Source organism: Tribolium madens, unplaced genomic scaffold, assembly GCF_015345945.1.
Source record: "Tribolium madens isolate multiple individuals breed KSU strain unplaced genomic scaffold, Tmad_KSU_1.1 Scaffold_97;HRSCAF=244;Tcas5.2_LG3a, whole genome shotgun sequence".
Classification (NCBI taxonomy): domain Eukaryota; kingdom Metazoa; phylum Arthropoda; class Insecta; order Coleoptera; family Tenebrionidae; genus Tribolium; species Tribolium madens.
This window is the reverse complement of record NW_025401069.1, coordinates 11,234,274-11,253,481: the sequence shown is the minus strand read 5'-3', so window position 1 is coordinate 11,253,481 and position 19,208 is coordinate 11,234,274. Positions and strand designations below refer to the sequence as shown.

General features: G+C 36.4%; 5 protein-coding genes across 9 annotated transcripts in view; 1 reads left to right on the top strand and 4 right to left on the bottom strand.

Moving 5' to 3' along the window:
• Positions 1 to 353: 353 nt before the first annotated feature.
• Positions 354 to 5,092, bottom strand: LOC123014171 (DEAD-box ATP-dependent RNA helicase 20-like). Of its 3 annotated transcripts, XM_044413121.1 has the most exons (6): positions 5,031 to 5,069; positions 4,776 to 4,865; positions 4,075 to 4,219; positions 3,298 to 4,026; positions 2,411 to 3,251; positions 354 to 2,318 (listed from the first exon to the last, which is right to left on the bottom strand). In XM_044413121.1, exons 2-6 carry the CDS (start codon positions 4,808 to 4,810, stop codon positions 2,005 to 2,007), a joined length of 2,064 nt encoding a protein of 687 aa, XP_044269056.1. In that variant the 5' UTR covers positions 4,811 to 4,865; positions 5,031 to 5,069; the 3' UTR covers positions 354 to 2,004. The 3 variants fall into 3 exon arrangements, with proteins under 3 accessions (XP_044269056.1, XP_044269054.1, XP_044269053.1); XM_044413119.1 differs by having other exon boundaries at positions 3,298 to 4,213; positions 5,031 to 5,092; XM_044413118.1 differs by having other exon boundaries at positions 3,298 to 4,219; positions 5,031 to 5,068.
• A 46-nt stretch (positions 5,093 to 5,138) lies between these two features.
• On the bottom strand, positions 5,139 to 6,772 carry LOC123014172 (HIV Tat-specific factor 1 homolog). The gene is made up of 3 exons (XM_044413122.1): positions 6,592 to 6,772; positions 6,431 to 6,541; positions 5,139 to 6,383 (listed from the first exon to the last, which is right to left on the bottom strand). Exons 1-3 carry the CDS (start codon positions 6,653 to 6,655, stop codon positions 5,182 to 5,184), a joined length of 1,377 nt encoding a protein of 458 aa, XP_044269057.1. The 5' UTR covers positions 6,656 to 6,772; the 3' UTR covers positions 5,139 to 5,181.
• Positions 6,773 to 7,038: 266 nt separating this feature from the next.
• On the bottom strand, positions 7,039 to 10,334 carry LOC123014147 (xenotropic and polytropic retrovirus receptor 1). Of its 3 annotated transcripts, none has more exons than XM_044413072.1 (8): positions 10,258 to 10,334; positions 9,703 to 10,207; positions 9,092 to 9,487; positions 8,413 to 9,045; positions 8,212 to 8,362; positions 7,973 to 8,167; positions 7,753 to 7,922; positions 7,039 to 7,700 (listed from the first exon to the last, which is right to left on the bottom strand). In XM_044413072.1, exons 2-8 carry the CDS (start codon positions 9,769 to 9,771, stop codon positions 7,302 to 7,304), a joined length of 2,013 nt encoding a protein of 670 aa, XP_044269007.1. In that variant the 5' UTR covers positions 9,772 to 10,207; positions 10,258 to 10,334; the 3' UTR covers positions 7,039 to 7,301. The 3 variants fall into 3 exon arrangements, with proteins under 3 accessions (XP_044269007.1, XP_044269006.1, XP_044269005.1); XM_044413071.1 differs by having other exon boundaries at positions 9,703 to 9,962; positions 10,067 to 10,320; XM_044413070.1 differs by having other exon boundaries at positions 9,703 to 10,320.
• A 1,098-nt stretch (positions 10,335 to 11,432) lies between these two features.
• LOC123014489 lies at positions 11,433 to 15,286 on the bottom strand. The gene is made up of 3 exons (XM_044413633.1): positions 15,114 to 15,286; positions 15,011 to 15,063; positions 11,433 to 12,054 (listed from the first exon to the last, which is right to left on the bottom strand). The coding sequence occupies exons 1-3, from the start codon at positions 15,135 to 15,137 to the stop codon at positions 11,697 to 11,699; spliced, it is 435 nt and encodes a 144-aa protein (XP_044269568.1). The 5' UTR covers positions 15,138 to 15,286; the 3' UTR covers positions 11,433 to 11,696.
• Positions 15,287 to 18,900: 3,614 nt separating this feature from the next.
• Positions 18,901 to 19,208, top strand: part of LOC123014860 (glycine-rich protein 23-like) — an 874-nt gene continuing 566 nt past the window's right edge. Inside the window, exons 1-3 of the mRNA XM_044414152.1 lie at positions 18,901 to 18,918; positions 18,970 to 19,025; positions 19,078 to 19,201. Of these exons, the coding sequence (XP_044270087.1) occupies positions 18,901 to 18,918; positions 18,970 to 19,025; positions 19,078 to 19,201 (198 nt within the window). The remainder of the gene's footprint in view (positions 18,919 to 18,969; positions 19,026 to 19,077; positions 19,202 to 19,208) is intronic.

Here is a 19,208-nt window from a genome sequence, read left to right as displayed (position 1 = left end):
CACTTTTTCTATTGTTGCGAGGTGAAAACGAATAGAGAAAGTAGCTCATGATTTGCGTCTAAAATGTGAAAGTGCATAAAATTTTCATCGTTTTGCAAAAACATTAGATAATTACTTAAAATGCACTCTTTAATATCTTGAGAAAAGTATAATAGTAGATTGGGTTAATTAAGGAATAATAATAATAATGAGAAAAAGACAGTACATTATAATAAATTATTTTTGCTTCCTTGTTTCGTAATAATTCACTTTACTTACCACACCATGATACAAAAAAACCATCACTTTCCTCATATAGTCTTTGTTGAAATACGAGTATTTAATCTTTCATGGAAGGGTGTAAGAAAAAGGCGTTTTTGTAATGGTACATTTTTATTTGAAATATTTGAATAAACAATTAAATTCGGTTTTTTGACATTTTAAACAAACGAGATGGAACACTTCCTCAATTTTTCTTTCAAAAACAAGTTACATATTCAAGTGGTACACTTTGAAAGTGTCAAATAGAAATTTTTCGTTCAATTACGTTTTGTCGAAAGTCGAAACTTGGTGTTACAATTTCCGGTTACAGGACCTATGAGAAAATTCCATCTTTTTCATTGAAAATTTCAATTCCTAATTTAGATTTGTTCGCAAAATATAAATATTTCGTTTTGTTTTTAATGCATATACATACATCCAGGTTAAAAATTGAAATTTGCCAAGAAAAACATTAGAAAATGAAATATATATTTAAATTACAACTATATTAATACTGTATTACATACAAGAAATGCACTTGCTGGAAACTTACAGAAGAGTATATAAATAATGACTTTTTTTTAACAATAACTGTATTTTTTCCTTTAGAGAGTTTTAATGCGAGGGTCATGCAACCTAATTTGAGAAGAATAAACCCACATGTAAATAAAACATGACCGAAATCGCGCTTTCAACGAATCACAAGTTCAGATTCGAGACTTATAATTACAAGGTACAAATATTGAGAAGAAATAAAAAAAAACAGGAAAAAATATTAAATATTATATAAAATCGTTAATCGTTATGATGCATTGGCGCGAATGATAACGTCATAGAATAATGAAATAACTTTGTGCTTTACGCACTCAGTCCGAGTACCGAGATACGCTCTCACTTTCCATTAAAAAAAACTCATTTAAAAAAGTATAACAGTAAAAATCTTTGAGGTTCAAAACGGGCCGCTAGCGACCTTGCTTTAAAACAAAATATTATCTAGAGATATTTCAGTCTTTTTTATATAGAAAATATCACATTCCTATCTATCAACGTTATTGTACATAGCTTAATATAATAACGCTTGGCGTTTCTCCCAGTCACGGAAAGTTAATGTTATTATTCTTTTGCTACCTTTTAAATCGTTAATATCACAGATGGACGTACGCGCTAATCAGCACCACGCTAAACGACGAACGAGTTAAATACTTAATACTACACATATTTACACGACACAAGCAGTCATGTCAAGAATCGCAATAAATAAAAAACGAAAGGTACGAGTCACTTGCACACGACACGTACGGCTAAAACTCTCACTCTTTCTGCTGTCTAATTATTTCCAGTACAGTCAAAACATCCATACTAACAAATCAACGATTCTCTAAAATCAACAAATCCTCTTTTTACCCGTTGTTTGACTGGACTCACCTAAACAGCATCGATTTTAGTTTTCATTTGATATAAAATACTAGAACGAAACGAGCCCGAACTCCCCTTCTATATGTTTCGTGCATTTCAACAGCATACAGATAGTTACTTCTATACTACCTAATTCTCGTCACCGAGAACACACAGATTACACACTAAATATATAAAGACAAAGACCGACCAAAACAAACACCTCGAGTAGTCGGAGAGCCCAAAACATTAAGCCAAAGCGGTGCGAACCGTCATCATCCCCTCCAATTAAAAAAAAAAAAACATCAATTTACAACAGGGTTACGTACATCGACTAAAAAACGGGGATGGTACCATCTGACGGCAGATTTATTGCTGTACGGTGGCGGTTGCGGGCTGTTGAGTATAAGAGTAGGTGGTGTAAGGGAGCGGACCTTGGAACTGGTTGTAGGGACTTTGACCTTGACCCATCGATTGATAAGCACAAGGATTGGTAGTGTTGGGTATGCGATTGCTCTGGAAGAACTTGTGGTTCATTATCGATTGAATGCCGTCGGAAGGGGGGCCTGGTGGCATCATATAAGCCGGCGGTGGGACGGTGTACATGTTGGGGCTGTTGGTCTGCGGGAGGCCCCCGTAAGCCTGGCGCTGGTTGAAACGCTGGTTGTAACCGCGATTGTTACCTTAAAAACCGATATCACTCATTCCAATTATCTCATAATCAATCAATAATTCTTTATTATTACTCTTTAATTTATCAATCAATAAAACCTACCATAATGCCTGGGTCCGCCATTTTGTTGGGGCTGTTGGTACATGGGCGGACTGTACGACGTTTGGTACCCTTGTCCATTCTGGAATTGCGCATTTTGGTACCCAAACCCATTCGAAAAACTCCTATTGTTTCTCTGCATGTCGTTCCTTGGCCCGTTTCCATTAACTCTCGGTCCTCCATTCTGTCTGTACTCCCCAAAATTCTTATTCCAGGTCTTCCCTCCTCGATTCGAATTATTCGAATTTGGTGAGGAGTTATCTTTGCTGCGGTTATGCCATCTGTTCCTCCCGTTTTGTGAACTCCTCGCGTTTTGTGCCATGTCTCTCAACTCAGCTGAGACGTTCTGGCCGGCTTCTTCGAGCACAGCGATCAAGTCCTTCGCCTGGCGTTGATTATTCGACGTGAAGAAGGCGTAAGCTGTGCCGGCTTGTTGACAGCGGCCCGTGCGACCAATCCGGTGGACGTAATCCTCGCTCGAGTTCGGATAATCAAAATTGATGACGTATTTGACGTCTTCGACGTCGAGACCACGAGCAGCCACATCAGTAGCAACCAAAATCGATGATTTGCCATTGCGAAACTCGGAAAGGACGTAGTCGCGCTCTGGTTGGGATTTGTCGCCGTGGATGGAGATGGCGGCGTAGCCCTCGCGACGAATACATTTGGTAATATCATCGACTTTCTTTTTCGTTTCTACGAAAACTATGATCTTGTTACAGGAATCGGAACCGATTTCTTTCAGGAGTTTGCAGAGTTTGTCTTCTTTTTCAGACTCTTCGCACACTTCGACGATTTGCTTGATGTTGTGGTTAGCGGCCAAAGAGAGACCTCCAATATTCACCTGTCGAATTTATGTTAGATAACATTTAAACCGATTTTAACTTTACCTGAATATAATCGACCAGAAACTCCTCGGCGAGAGCTTGTACCTGTTTCGGCCACGTCGCCGACCACATCAGGACCTGTCTATCGGGCCTCACTTGCTGTATAATCTTCCTAATTTGGGGTTCAAAGCCCATATCAAGCATCCTATCGGCCTCATCGAGCACCAAATACGTGCACCTTTGCAGATTCGTCGTCCCCTTCTCCAAGAAGTCGATCAAACGTCCTGGAGTGGCAATAACAATCTCGACTCCGCGTTCCAAATCGCGGGCTTGGGGCCCCTTCGGCGACCCCCCGAAAATGCAGGTATTCCGCACCATCGTCGTGGACCCGAACTCATGGGCCACTTTCTGTATTTGTTGAGCCAACTCTCTCGTCGGCGCTAGAATCAGCGCGACGGGGCCTTCGCCCCTCTGAGGCCTCTGCTGGTTGTTGATGTGCACCACGGCTGGTAACATGTATGCTAGGGTTTTCCCCGATCCGGTCTGGGCGATGCCCACGAGGTCCCGGCCAGACAACACCACAGGCCAGCCCTGCGACTGAATAGCGGTAGGCTCCGCGAAGCCCTGTTTCAGGATCACCTGCATGATGTACTCTGGGAAGTTGCCCTCGTCGAAGCAGAGATTGGGACTGGGGACGTCGTTGCCCCGCACGATGATGTCTTTCACTTCGCGGAAGCTGTCCACATCTTGAGCGGCGCGGTTTTTCACGTTGTTGTGAGGAATGTAAAAGTTCTTGCGAAATGGTTTAAGCTCGATGCCGTTCCAGAGGTTCAAACTTACGAGTTGTTGGTCCTCTTGGGGCTTCTTTTTGTATTGTTTCGGGCCGCCGAAATCTTGAACGGGGGCCATGGTGTGCTGCGGAGGGCCGTACCAATAGTTTGATTGTTTACCGAATTGTTCACTTCGGTCAGGCCGTGACCTGTATCTTTGAAAAATTACATTCATTAAGAGAAAGGCTCGGAAACGTGGTGTATTTTTTTTAATCGAAGCAAACAAAAGAAACGCTGTTTTTTAATAAACCTCCTAAGTACCCTTTTGTACATTAGCGAAAGGTTGAACTGGGACACTCTGTATAATTTATGAATAATGAAATGGCAGCCATTTTGTCGAAGTAAAAACAATTGGATTTCAGTTTTATGAAAATTGTTCAATTTTCGCATTTTTATGCAAATTTAATTAATTAAACGTTACGCGAACCCTTTTATTAGGTAATTATTGATTTATTTGAACAAAGGTCACTTTTTTGTAATGCAGTTTAAATAAAAAAAATTAACAAAATCACAGTTTGTCCTCATAAAAAACCGAATATTGCAAACCGTTCCTTGTTTTTTTCATTATTAATCCCCAAAAATCTCAGATTGCATGAAATTCGATACTTAAAATGGCAGCCTTAGAAAGTGGCACAAGAGGTCATCCGCTTTTGAACAGGATCATATTTCGGTGTAAATACCCGAAATAAAGGAAAAATCATCGCTACTTACACTGAATTGTTGTGGAAAACGTTGTTGTACTGCATATTGCAGCGAAATTCGTTACCAAATGCGTTTCAATGGACTCCACTGGTCAAAAATCTGCGAAGAAAGGAAAGTGTCAAAGTCATGAAAACTGTGAGGATTTAAGGCCGTGGTAGCATGAAGTGCAACATCAAGTGCCCTAAATACATCTAGTGTGTTAAATTCAGTGCAAAGTTTACAGATTTTGTGGAAATTTTGCAAAATTTAGAGGAGGAACCTCACCTTTTCCTGACCAGACCGGCGAACAAAACGGTAATGCGCATGCGCGGGTCTGATTGGTCGATTTTCGGATATTTGCCTGGCGACGGGACAAATGAATGAGGCGCCAAATTCAAACTTATTTTTTATTTATCGCTTATTAATATTTACACAATTATTTTGGAGCCGATTCATTTTGTGGTTTATCCTCCTCCAGAAACTTGTCCCAGTTGTCCAACCGTTCGTTAATCTGCGCGTCAGTTTCTGCGATTTTAAACTTAGTTTTTCCGTCCCAAATCTCGGCGGTGAGTTGTCTTTTCATGAACCACCGACCGTTTAGCAACTTTACAACCTCGTCGGCCTCCTCAGGGCTCGACATGTTGATCTGAGCCACTCCTTCTGGGTGCCGGTCGTAAATCATAACCTTCCGGACTTCCCCGATTTTGGAAACTTCCTCTCTTAAGTCCTCTTGGAATTCCAGGATGAGGCCCACGTCCGTGTCGAAAATCGCCGGGTCGAAGAGGTTTTTCACAATGACGACTTTCTCGTGTTTGGCGCGCTCGTCTGCGTGTTTTTCCGGTCGCCAATCAAACAGTTTCTCTTGCATTTTTTTGAGTTTGAGTTTTTCTTTGCGTTTTTTCATTTTGGGCTTCAGTTTGGGGTCGTATGCGCCCTTCATTTGGAATTTGGCGCGCTCCACTTTCAATTTATGGCCCTTGTGGTCGTAACCGTCCAGTAAACTGAGGGCTAATTCGACTGACTCTATTTTAATGTAAGTGCAAAGGGCGTCGCCTTTAAGGTAACCYGTACCTGGCTCTTTGTACAACTTTATCTTGAAACTACCGTTAGTGGGGTCCTTCATCACGAGTCCGCATTTCTGCATCAAATCCACAAATTCTTGCTCCTCTATATCCGTCGGTAAATTACTAACGTAAACTTTTGTATTTTCGGTCTCATCAACTTCAAACCAAGTCGGTTCTGAAGCTTTCCGCTTCTCAGCTTTTGGTTTAGGTTCACTTTTCTCCGGTTTTGGGTCCTCCTCCTCCACCTTCTTCTCGTCCTTTTGCGTATTATTGTCAATAAAACCGTAATTCAATTGATACCTTGCCATAAACTCATCGTCCACTTTTGGAAACCAAGCACTCTTCTCCTTATCCCAGAAATATTTAACACCGTCTTTATCGGTGTAGACATGAGTGTCCCCTTCAAAACTGTACACAACTTCCCGCAAACGCCACTCACTTTTCTCAGAACTCCACTCATATTGGGTGCCAGTGTTGGGGTCAGTGTAGACGGCTAAATCCCCTTCATAGTGCACGTTTTTGGGGTCATATGACGCTGCATCTTGTGTAGACTCTGCTTTTGATACATTTTCACCTAAAAAAAGAAAGATTAAACCCTGAAAACACCCGTAAATAAATTACCACTAGGGGCCTTTGAAAGTTCTGTCGCTTCTAATTTTTGATCGGATGGAGCTGCACTAACCGCCTCACCTGGAGGTTGTTCATTTGACTCAATTTTCGACTCATTTTCGCCTAAAAAATAAAACTTTTAGCGAAAACTAAAGTCGGAGTCAGGAACTTACCACTAGAGATATTTGAAGGTTCCGACTTTTGTGTTTCATCCTCAGAATGCTTATTTTCCTCCATTTTGGGCAACTTTGCACCATTAATAGTTTAAATACATAAATATTTTGAAAAATACATTTTAGGTTAGTTGGAGACTTGTCAAATAAAATTGTGCTTTTACACAACAACAATCAAACATCGATTGTGCATTTGATTGAATTTTTTTAAGGCTACTTAAATGTTATTTGTTATCAACAGATGACAGGTTGATAAAAAACACAGTTTACAAAAATCAAGTTTATTTAAATATGTACTTATTTGCGTACAGTATATTATCATTAACACTGTAACAATTCTGCATAAAGTACCGATTGTGCATTTAATCGAATACTTTTAAGGCTCCTTAAATTATATTTGTTATTAACAGATGGCACACTTGACAAAAAAATGGTAAAAATACGCAATGATAAAAATCAATTTTATTTAAAATATATTTATTTGCGTACAGTACATAATTATCGCTAAATATTGTATAAAGGTATCAAGTTAAGTAATTAATCCCTGTAAAATTTCGTTTAACAACAACTTAAAACGTTTTCGTAGTAAAAATAAGCACATGTACAAGATCACAAGGGAATGGTTCATCCGTGTATAATACTGCTCCCACCTATAAGTACTCTAAGGCTAAGAGTCCTTCTATATCACTTCTAGTTTCATTTTTCCCGCCCTAGACCTGCATCGTAGACAACGGAATCGATTTAAAATTAGCGATGGATTCTTCAAGCAACAACGGTCTCTTTTCTTCTTTCTTCTTTGCTTGTTTTTTATTCCTACCCCTGTTTGCAACCCCATCTTCCTCATCCATCATCCTGATTATTTGTGATTGGTCAGAGGAGTCAATGGGGGCAACGGAGATATCACGAACGGCTCTGAATTTACCGCAATTGTTCAAATGTTCATTTTCCAATCGGAAGAAATTCCAAACGAATCTTCGGAAGACTTCCAAGGGTGATAATATGGACGTCATAATGTCACCACTGACGTAGCCATTTTCAGTCAAGTAGAACGAAATCGCCCAAGCGAAACGTAAAATGAAGTCTTCGACGATAGCAAAGTAGTAGAAGAACTAGAATTGGGGTTTTATTACTACAGTCGGAGAAAAAATTAAGTGTACAGACCGTGGAAGAGTAAACGATTTCTTCACGGAGGAATTTATTTTCGCCCGCTGATTTGTCGAAAAGGCCCCAATCCATTTTAATGTCCCAAGTGTAGGCGTAACACGAACTTACAATCGATGCGATTATGAAGAGGAAAAGGAAGGGATTTTCGCTTTGGTCGGGGTAATCACCTAAAAAAATTAATTACAATTCGATTAATAAGTGTTTCACATTGTTTTACTCTTATAAACTGATCGCAGTGTTGAAAAAATGACGACAAAAAACGTTGTTGAGTATTTTCCGGCGTTTACTAAATGAGGGAAGGCTTCTTTCGTGTCATAATACCGACGAAGGCACTGAGCAAGACGTATCCAAGCCGGGATACAATTCACAATAGGACGGATTATGTAATTTCTTTCCATACATTCGGCCGTATCTGGGGAAAAAAATTAAACGGGGAAGAAAAAATAAAGTATGTACCTCCAGCTTCCGCCCAGTCATCGCCATGCGTATAGTAGAAACAGATCAAAAACTGGAAATCTAAGAGTGCGTTGGCGAGACTATTGAGTTGATCGGCGAGCCAGAAATCGGCGAAGCCCACATGGAAGAAGGGGGCACCAAACATGCGGCCCTAAAACACCATTTTGAGTGTGTTCAAACTCGGCTTTGCCTCGCACTTACACAAATCCTCACAAACCAAAACCGGGCATCGTGTCTGAACACTTTCAACGGATTGAGCACAAAAAGCACCATGATTACAGTCAAAGCCAGGGGGTTCACATACGGAGGAATACTCAAACTGGAACTGTAGAGAAAACTGAGCAAACTCAAGGTCCACACGACCCCAAAAATAGCCGCCATTTCCATCAAATGTTGCTCGGATAGGTGATTTCGGGGGTCCAACTCGAAGATTAGCACATGGTTGACCCCCGAGGACCTCCACCCGTACACATTGACCCCTATTAGAAACACAAATTCGACAATTAAAAGGGGGCCTCGGTACAGTCGGAATGCTATTTTCAGATTCTCGCTAGCGCCGTCGTGGAAGATGGCCGAGAGGACTACAGCGATTAGAAGCACGATGAAGGAGCCTGAAAAGAGCCCCACTTTGAAGGTGGTCCACGGTGACTGCTGCTCGCCGAGCGGGGGCACACGGAGCCGTTTCATGGCCTTCTGGCGGTCGCCCCCTTCGAGCTCGTTTGTAACCATGTTTTCGGTGTCGTTGATGAGCTTGTCGATGTCTCGGTTGGTGAAAAAGTGGGACGTTTCGACGTGTTCCTCGCGCCATTTCGCCCCCACGTCGGTGTTGAGTAACTAAAACTGATTTTAAGAGCGTGCAAGGGGGGAAAATAATCAAAACCTTGTCGTGCTTCTTGAGGATTTTCCGGAAACCGGTGTGGTTCAAAGTTTGGTAGTTTTGCAACAGAATCAGACTTAAATAAAATTCACTGAAGGCGAGTTTGAGTTCTTGGAGTTTCCTCGCCGGGATGTGCTTTTTGGTCATCTCGGTGTCTTTTCTTTTACCCTGTCTGATGTGGTCCAGAGACACTCGCAATTCATTATTTAAATTTGCAAATTTCCGAGTGGCTTCTGCGAGTTTCTCTGAATAAAAAGTATTGATTTTTTTCAGTTCTTTGTCACTATAGTGGAAGAATTGTTCATCGAAATTTGCAAAGTGACGAGTTAGCACTTCCGGTTCGACGCTTTCGGACGAGGGGGCTTCCTCCACAGCCATATAAAGCATCGCTTTCATTTCCTACAATGTGAAATTCGCGCCATTAGTTAGTTGGGCGTGTTCCCACTAGGTGGCCAGACTTCCCCTAACCTTATTTTTTTAAGAAAATTTTGAATTTTTGGGGCTGAAACAGCACGTAGCGTATTTTTTACGTGTGGGTTCATCTAAAGACACTTATTTTTTGGTCAGTTACAGCGTGGGGGAGTTCGGGGTTAAAATCCCATTTGGGGGCTTACCTCGTAATTGATGTATTGTTTCCTCCATTCTGGAGTGATGTGAGCTGAAAGATGTTCAGCAAATTTCATCTTTCATGCATTTATTTCAGTTTGGAGGCTGGTGAACAACTGGCTGGTTAGGCACTGACTCCTATTGGTTTTATCATTGTTTATTGTAAACTTTTCATTAAATACAACACCGAGTAAACAGCTATTCGTATTTATTTATCACATAACAATTACGCTAATCAGAAACACAAATTTTCTTTCATCTGTGCGAACTGCAAATACATTAGCATAATAAGAGTCTCACTTGGAGATAAGCAGATTTTAGAACGAAACAATAATTATCAATTAATTTTATCGTTATCTAGAGCATTCTTACATGAGGAATTTAATGGTCGAGGCGATTTGGGAGCATTAAAGTATCGAGAAATTATCACACATAACCTCATTTTTCTACCAGCATTTTTTTCATGAGTAATCCCATTCCGAGCGTTCCAAAAAGATTATTAATACTTTTAAGCTGAAATTAAGTTGTTTACAATTTACGAAACCAATTTAATAAATTGAAACATTTCCAAAACTTGAGATCGTATCAGTAAGAATAATCTGATCAGATGAAAAATGTTCGCACAATGTAACAATTGCCGAGAAGAATACAAGTTCATTTTCCTCAATAAATATTTGTTTCTCGATTTTACAACACCATAAAGACATTAAATTTATTACTAACACAAATCAAAATAATTTATTCCTTCCTATTGTTAAATATTTACAATGTAGTACAAATGGGTTGTTATCTTATTAAATTACTGGTGAAAAGGCTCAATCTCTTTAAAGACTTCTTTATTACTTGCATCTGTTGAAGCATTGTGTTTAGGAAATGAGATATCAAAAAAATATGACAAGGAATCATCAAGTTACGTTGTATGTAATTATGTAAATTATCACAGTAATATTCCATTAGACAGTCGCAATGTAAAGTTTGTAGACTATATCACCACCAAATTTTCCGGGTAATTGCAACAATACCGGAAAATTCCGGGTGGTTTAGAATTAACGACCGATAAGTGAGTGATTTAGGCCAACATTTTGTTTTGTTTTCCTCCCACATATTTTTTTTCTATTTTCCTTTTACTGTAATTAATTCACAACAACCTACACACAATCAACAAGGTGTATTAGCGATGAATATCAAATTAGTGTTAAAAAGTTTAATCTACTAGTTGCAAAGTCAGCTTGATTTATAGCCCCATTAAGGCAATTTTGTTGTTTAAGGGGCATAAATATCGGTTCAGGGTTCATTTCTCGGAAAAAATACGTAAAAATCTTCGAAATATAACAATTGGTGTATATTTGGTTGCCTGCTTTCAGGCGCTACTTTAATAATTTTCTTTTTTAACAAGTCATTCAGAATTAAGACAATTCATCTAATATACGAAATGAAATATAAATTCATCATGTCAACAATGAGAGCAAATCACTTTTATGCCGAATCATCTTTATTTCGTAATAACGGAGCCAAAATTGGATAAAATAGATAAAATGGCGTTGTTTTTTCTGACTCTTACTTTTTACTATTTCAATTGAATAATGAAATAAGAGTGTTAAATTAGCAAATAACAATCTAGCTTTTTAACATAGTCTTTGAATTTTTTGTTTTTTTTTTATAGTATTTTTTCGGTTTGTAATTATAAATTATCCTTGCCCAGTTAAAGTCATAAAGGTGTCAGGAAATAAAGCCCCACTTAAAACAAACTAAAAACTTTATTAGTCGTAAAACAAAGAACTTGATGCACTAGTAATAATCCACGTGGTAACAATAAAATCCCCAACGAATTTATAAATAGCCCCCTCGCCGCATGACCGCTAGACATTCCCAGATCGAAATCCTCATAAAAACTTGTAAAGAATGTCTCCGGTGTTCAGCTCGTTGAAATATTGAAATAGAGCCGTCATGCGGCGGTGGTGTTCCCCGTCATCACAGTGACCCAATTAGTCCATCCGCCCCCTCAGATAGAATGCGTCTTGGTCCTGAAATCGTACTTGAGGTCGCCTTCGATGTGCTCGGTAACCGGTTTGACGTCGTCGAATCGGTTTGACTTGGGCAGTGAATTAAAGTCAAAAGAGACCGGTCGGAACGGCTCCTCCAAAACCACTTCCTTTAGGTTTTTTTCGTCGTCGAAGTCTGGTACCTTCCAATCCGGTAATTTACCAACAAGGTACTTGGGTGGTTTCTTCCACGATGGGAATTTAGCCGACACGCTTGATGGACTGAAGAGCTTCACCGAGGTGTATTTCGGGAGGAATGGGGGGCCGTCGTCGTCGAGGTGGAAGTGGAACGGCGATGGGGCGAACGAGTAGGGCGGCCTTGCAAAAATTGAGCATTAAATTCGAAATTTGTTTCATATTATTTCATCAAACACAAAAATGTTAGAAAAAAAAACCTCAAAAATAACTTTCAATAAAAAATTTGAAACCTGTCTCTCTCATCGTGATAATTTTTAAATAAGTAAATAAAATCTGTTCCAAATTGCCGCAAACAACCTTAGCAACTGGAACATATACAATGTCAATGTCACACTATGATATTTATGAGTTTACAGCAGCAATTTAAAATAAATACTAAGTGATTTTGTGACACTACAATGAAATATTTCATGCCTTTGAAAATTTTTAACTTTTTATGTATTTAAAAAATAGTGAAAATGTTGAAATACGGTGGCTTCAATGAAATTGATGGCCTACAATTCTAAAATTAGGTTGGTAACATTGAAAAATGTAGGGACAAAAATAATGATGTTTGATATCTTCTATCTCTGTTTCAACTTATTTTTAGAGTCAAAAGCTACTCTGATGATAGATGAAAATGATGAAAATTTCTAGCAAAAATTGTTGCCAACTGTAGAATATTAATCTTCGCCCACTCTATACTATTATTTTTTTTTCGATCGTACGGTATGTCATGTTTGATTTCTTCTGTTTCTGTTATAGTCAGTCAGTCCTGACAACTTAATTTTAGAATCACAAGCTACTATGATCGAAATTTTAATTGGTGTTTTTGTAAGTAGACTTTCTATATTTTAAATTATAATCATCATTGTTGTTCTTTATTTAAGAGATATTAAAATAAGTTTAGCAAACACCAGATCGATTTTCGAGTGTTTTTTTTTTAAGTGAAAAATCGTTTTCCGGGGAAAAAGTGATAAAAAGCTTGTTACAAGAATTGTTGCTGTGCAAAAATTTTCTTTGTTTGACTTACAAGTGTTAAAGAATTTTTTTGAGTAAACTACCAGTTTTTGTGGAAATAAATTAGTGAATGTTAAAAGGTTGTAACGAAGCGATGCCAAAATATTTTTTATTTTACTTAATTGTTTAAACTTTTGAGATTACCATACCTAATAATTTTTTTCTTAAATAAAAAGGTTTTTTTATTGTTTTACAAAGATATGTTTATTTATCATTTTATGATTGTACAAAAATATTTATTGAAAATGTTACAATTTATGTTAAAAAAATTGTAAACTTTATGTGTGTCAAAACATTCTTCCACCGGCAGTGGTAAACACATTAAGCTTATTAATTACGCCTTCTTTGTTTTTCTCGTAAGTATAAACAACTAATTAATAATGATAATAATAATAATATATAATAATAATATTGATATTGAAATTTTTTTGAATATCATTTTTAGAGCCATTTGCCAAAAAAAATTGATAGTTTCATCAGAAAAAAATCGTTTCCAGACTTCTGGACCACCCCTGTTGACACAAAACATGAAATATGTCATGTTTGATATTTTCTGTCTCTGTTATGGTTAGTCAGTGCTGACAACTTAATTTTAGAATCACAGGCTACTATAATTAAAAATTTAAATGGTGTTTTTGTAATTAGGATTTCTATTTTTTGAATTATAAATATTACTCATTGTTGCTTTTAATTTTAGAGATTTTAAAAAAAGTTTGTCAAAAACCAGGATGAAACACCAGATTTATGAGTCTTTTTTTTCGAAACTGAATAATCGTTTGTTTGGAAAAAATGCTTATGGATAAATAGAATTAGCTTTGCGAACATTAAATAAAAAATGTTTTGGCAAATATAAATACATAATCGATAAACGTTATTAGCAATTTTTATGTAAAACTTACTTTACTTAGAAAAAAAAGTACTACTAGAAATTTTATTGTCATTTTGTTTTCTTTTTTCACATCTGTTGATTAAACTGAATTACTTCCGGTAAACAGGAAGTAGTAATCTCTCAGGTATTGACACATGTAGCATTAATTGTCATTAATTGAATCGTAAAGACACTTTCACTTCAAATGGAATTAATCTCAAAGTGTAGAAATTAAAATTTTGAAAAATAGAAAATGGAAAGTTGGCCCAAAATTTTTCCACTCTGAGTTATTTTTTTTAAATTTATTACAATTTATTTTTATATCCTTTCATCTTTCGGGCAAACCCATTTATGGTATTATAAGCGTTACTATTTATTGGTAATAACTAATAAAAATAATAAACAAGCTTTCTCCATTTGATACAAATTGACGGTCACTTTAAACAAAACAAAATTGAAAAACGGTAATTGTTCCGCAATAATTATGCAGAATTTTGCTAAATTACTGGAGAATTGTGTGAAATTTCGATGTCATTGCCATCGTAAATGTTCCGGTTAAAATTCGTGTTTCAGTGACTGGTAGAATTTCAACTACTTAATTAAATTTTCCGCTACTTTAACTCCGTTCTATTTAATGCAAATGTTTCATTACTTAAGTAATTTCGCATAAAGAAAAATTTATGAAAACCTTGGTGTTGCCATTTTCGCAGGAAAAATCGGAACATTGCACCAAGCAAGAAATTCATTTTATGCAAAACTTCGATTCAACGAAAGGTCACGACACAAAATGGAGATTTCAACGTTAAATCAGGACCGTAAAACTCATTCAAAATTGGTCTAATTTTTTAATTGCTTTAGTGCGGAGAAAGGACAGTCTATTCATCTCTGAGTAATTTTCTTGTTTGCCTGCACATTTCTCTCGTTAAAATCCGTTTGTTTGTAAAAATTCTGCACAACTCTGGCACTCATCACAAAAGCAATTCGCAATTAACTTTCAACTAATGAGTGGCCATTCCACCTTCTAAAATATTAAATCATTCGATTCTTTCCACAGTTCATCCGCTTTCCCGTCAAATAAAAAAAATCAAATCTGTTTTCTACTTCGCCCAACCAATCGGAAAGTTGCGACATAATTGAAAAATTCGAACAAAAAACCGATCGAAAGTCATTGCCAATGGAAAGTGTTTTGATCACAAATAATGCACCTACCGGGAGAAGAGAGCCTCGTTGTGGGGAAGCGCCACCACGGCCAGGAGGAGCACCTGCAACGAGACTTTTTCGGAAAATTTTGACAGGCGAAGACGCCGCCTACCTTGATGCTGCAATGAGGAGTCATCGCGCCACACGCCTAAATCACAACACTAATAAGCCGAGGAAAAGCTGAATATTTATCTTGGAGAATTATCACGTGACAAAATTGATTATGTGATATGAGGGAAGAGTTGCGGTCGCAGACTCGCCACCTCTGGATTTGCACTGATCGTGATTAGGAGTATTGTATGCGGCATCTTTTTTAAGGGAGATTTACTTTCATGGGTAATTGGCGTTATTAGAAAGGAAAAGTGCGGAACTTGAATTAAAATTGCCGACATTGCACGCTGATAAGAGGTGAATGGAATTGAAGAGAGTGGAGTTATTATTATTTTGCGATGATTTGACGATGAGGAATGAGATTGATTTGAAAATGTTCAAGAACAAAGTACGAGTTTCCATTTAGAAACATAAAAGTAAAGAAAAAGAGACTTGTTAAAATGTCTATTGCAAAAATGGCCTTAGAGCATATTATTTCTTAAGTTAATCGTTAAGTTTGGATTTCAGTGCTAAATTAGGAACAAAAAATTCAGCATGATGCCATATTTTGTATCACTAGTTTTATGATTCAAAAAATTTGTTATTTTTCATTTTACGGTTTTGAGAGCGAAAAGTTGTGAGTGGGAGAGAGAAAACTAAATATTATTCAGGTAAAATAATAAAAACTAAGGAAAAGTTTAAGTACAGAGTTAAAAATTAAATAAGTGGAAGAAAAATCGGTTTGGGGAACAAAAAAAAAATGAACTCTTATAATTTCAAATTAATTCTTCGAATTCGAACTTAATTTCTGTATTTTTAATAAATACAGCGTAATTTTCAAAAAAAAAATATCTCTGATAATCCTAACAAGACTTTCGGTAATTCCAGAAAAATTCCTGTAATTCACAAATAATTCCAGTAATACTAAGCAATTTTTATCAAATTCAAAAATTTGTACAACTAATTCTAAAGTTAACTGCCCTTCGGAGAAAACTCAGAATAAAAAATCAGAATAAAAAAAATATGTGAGATAGAAAAAGTATGAAAATTATACAAAACTAACGAAGAAAATTAAATAAACTGATAATGAGAAATGTTATAAAGTTAGAAATTATGATAATTAATTACTAAATTAAATTTCTTATAGACTGGAAAACATATTAAGAACAATATGTGAAAATCTACAAGTTTTATATATTTTGGTGTTTAAATTTATTGCCAACTTAATTTTCAATTTACAGGCACGGTATTTCCTAATAAAAAAATACAAGTTTAGAACACTGCACAGACGAAAAAATTTGAGAAATAAGAAATAAAATAAATGAAACAGTAGATGTAGAAAATTAAAAACAATTTAAATTATGTGAGAAAAACAAAACTTAGCAAAACTAAAGGCAATTTGGAAATTCAAAAGTTGATGTGAATTGATTTAAAAAAAAAACCTTTTACTTTCATATACAGAGTGTCAGAACTCGCGCTTCAGAGTAAAATTTCAAGTAAGGTAAGATACCAGGACCATTTAAAAAATTCTTGCTGAAAAAAAATTTTTACATAATTTTTTTTGAAATTTGACATTTTTTTATGTCTATTTTATAAATATTTAGTAAAGATACCAGTAAAAGCCACAAATAACATTAAACAGAGTTGCAATTTAGGATACAGCTTCCTTGTTTCTTCTTCTAATAGCCTGTTGCAAAAAAACTTGGAAAATTATTTTTCCAACAGGAATAAATAGAGTCAAAGTGCAAAATTTAAACCCTCATAAATTTGAAATTTTTCTAGATAAAATTTTTTTTAACATTTTTTCCATGTTCCTTGTATCTTACCTTACATGTTTCTCTGGGGCACGGTTTTCTGGGGCATCATGTATATAACTAATTGTGTTAATTTTTCATAGAAATCAAAAACTTTTTTTTTTGTTACAGCCGCATATCTCAAAAACGATTGATTGTGGAGTATTTTAACCTTTTACATCGTATTCATTGCGTGATTTTATGACTAAAAACTATATTTCAAGCGTTTTTGCGACTTAAAGTACTAAATCGATAATTTTTACGATTTACTCCGAACTCAATTAAAAAATTCAAGAAAATCATCGTTTTTCAAACTCAACCCAATAAGGTTTAATGCACTTTTTTAAGTCTCCAATAAGACGCCTAGAAATGTAAAAAAACGTTATTTGGTTTAATTTTGAAATAGCTACTTTTTAAATTTTGTCGAGATTTTTGTCGATTTTCGGTACCCGGAACGGTCTATTGCCAATAACTCCGGAATTATTAACGCTACTCTTTTGTGTTTAGCACCGTTGAAAAGCACTTTTAATTTTCTATCACACCAAAAAAAGATCATTGTCCTGCGATAAATAGTTATCGAGAAAATTGCTGGTAAATTCAAAAATATTTGAAATATAAATTCTAACAAGGATATCTTCTAAACTTATAACTTTTAAACTACATTGCAAATTTTACAGTTTTCTCGACTCCCGGAAAAATAATAAGTTGATCGATCTTTTAACAATTAGTACCTACCGGACAGAAATAATTCGATTTTTTAACGTCCCAACAACGATTTTTGCACTTTTCTGTATCTCTTATTAGTTGGCTATTTCCAGACCTATGATATAGGTACAAATATGTCAAAATATGCAACATATTTTCAATAAATCAAAACGAAACATGTCGGAAATGATAACATGTTTTGATCTTCTAGAAGATCACTGTCTAATACAAAAATAGAAAGTGTTTTAACAGACTTGATTCAATTTCTTTCAAGCAACTTATTGAGCACTGAATTCATCTTAAATTTTATTGAATGCGTCCGATAAACCTTGTCAGTTTGTAGTGAAAGTTGTCCAAAAGAATCATAACAAATATAAATAAAACATCAACTATTTTCCGTTAGGAAACGTTTAAGACTTTGCTTCATTTTCAACACCTCGCTTTTTTACTAAAACGTGGAATGTTTCTCGACACCACCTTGAGATTAATTATTCGAAAAATATTTACATCATTGCAAGATCAAGACCACGAACCAGCAACTTGATCTTATGAAATACTACCAGTCAGATTTTTCGATAAGATCACTCGTTTATGAAATGAAAGTTGTCTCAATAAAAACAATCATTTCAGGTTCAATGTCCAGGACAATATTATTACATCGTGGCGAATTTATGCAGTCATTTAGCTTCCGCAACCATGCAAAAAATGAGATTAATTCAGATTCAGTGCAACTAAAAAGAAATGTTATCGAGAGTTGCAAATGAAATCAGATTAAAACACGATCCGACCTTAACCTTCCTTGACCTCCACTATTACCACTTTCACTGGCATTTTTCCAAATGATTAACTATTTTTTAATTTTAATTGGCTCCAAGCCGGGCAAATAGAGAAAGATATTACACATCGATTGATGTGAAAGAAATAAATAAATAACAAAAACTGGAAATAAAACAGTGGCAACAAGTCGTTTTTATTTAATTGTTTAATTGAATTATTTATTTTTAATACAATTGATATTATTCTGTTTTTTTTTTAATTTTCCCATGTTGTTAAAATATGTTCACATATGCATCTAAACTGGATTCTCCTAGAAAGAGAGCACCGAATAGATTAGCCCACGGCATGCTTGGATGCGTTTTTCTTCTACTTTCATGATTCCACCATTCGACATATCTTTTTCCTTTCATTTTACCAACAAAATCCTACCATATAAATAGCCTCTCGCCAACTCCTTCGACCATCACAAATCTCCCGGATTTAGTGCAGTGCATAACTAACTCTCTAGTGTAAAATCATCGTAGCCACACACCCATGGCTTACCGTCTTGTGGTAACCCCCATCACCCCAAAACCACCCCTGATTAACCCCATCTAATTACAGATAGCCTCCTTCGGGATTCTTTCCTTGCTGGGTCTGTGCGACGCCGGCCACCACGGGTAAGCCCCCAAAATCGACCCATGACCCCCCCATCTAACCCATTTCTTGCAGCCACCACCATAAAAAGGTCATCATCCACGTCCCCTTCAAAGTCAAGACCATCCACCACACGCACACTATCGTGAAACATGTGGGCCACGGGGGTGGCGGCGGCGGCGGCGGCGAGTACTACAAAGTCATAG

Bases quoted from the DNA above. Each gene is read 5' to 3' on its own strand.
- LOC123014171 (XM_044413118.1), bottom strand. From the start codon at position 4,810: ATGCAGTACAACAACGTTTTCCACAACAATTCAGT. The intron at 4,220-4,775 runs GTAAGTAGCGAT...AATTTTTCAAAG, and splicing joins GTTTTCCACAACAATTCAGT to ATACAGGTCACGGCCTGACC. The intron at 3,252-3,297 runs GTAAAGTTAAAA...TAAATTCGACAG, and splicing joins TTCTGGTCGATTATATTCAG to GTGAATATTGGAGGTCTCTC.
- LOC123014489 (XM_044413633.1), bottom strand. From the start codon at position 15,137: ATGACTCCTCATTGCAGCATCAAG. The intron at 15,064-15,113 runs GTAGGCGGCGTC...GTCTCGTTGCAG, and splicing joins CTCCTCATTGCAGCATCAAG to GTGCTCCTCCTGGCCGTGGT. The intron at 12,055-15,010 runs GTAGGTGCATTA...AATTTTTGCAAG, and splicing joins AACGAGGCTCTCTTCTCCCG to GCCGCCCTACTCGTTCGCCC.
- LOC123014147 (XM_044413072.1), bottom strand. From the start codon at position 9,771: ATGAAATTTGCTGAACATCTTTCAGCTCACATCACTCCAGAATGGAGG. The intron at 9,046-9,091 runs GTTTTGATTATT...AATCAGTTTTAG, and splicing joins TCCTCAAGAAGCACGACAAG to TTACTCAACACCGACGTGGG. The intron at 7,701-7,752 runs GTCTGTACACTT...CCCCAATTCTAG, and splicing joins AAATCGTTTACTCTTCCACG to TTCTTCTACTACTTTGCTAT.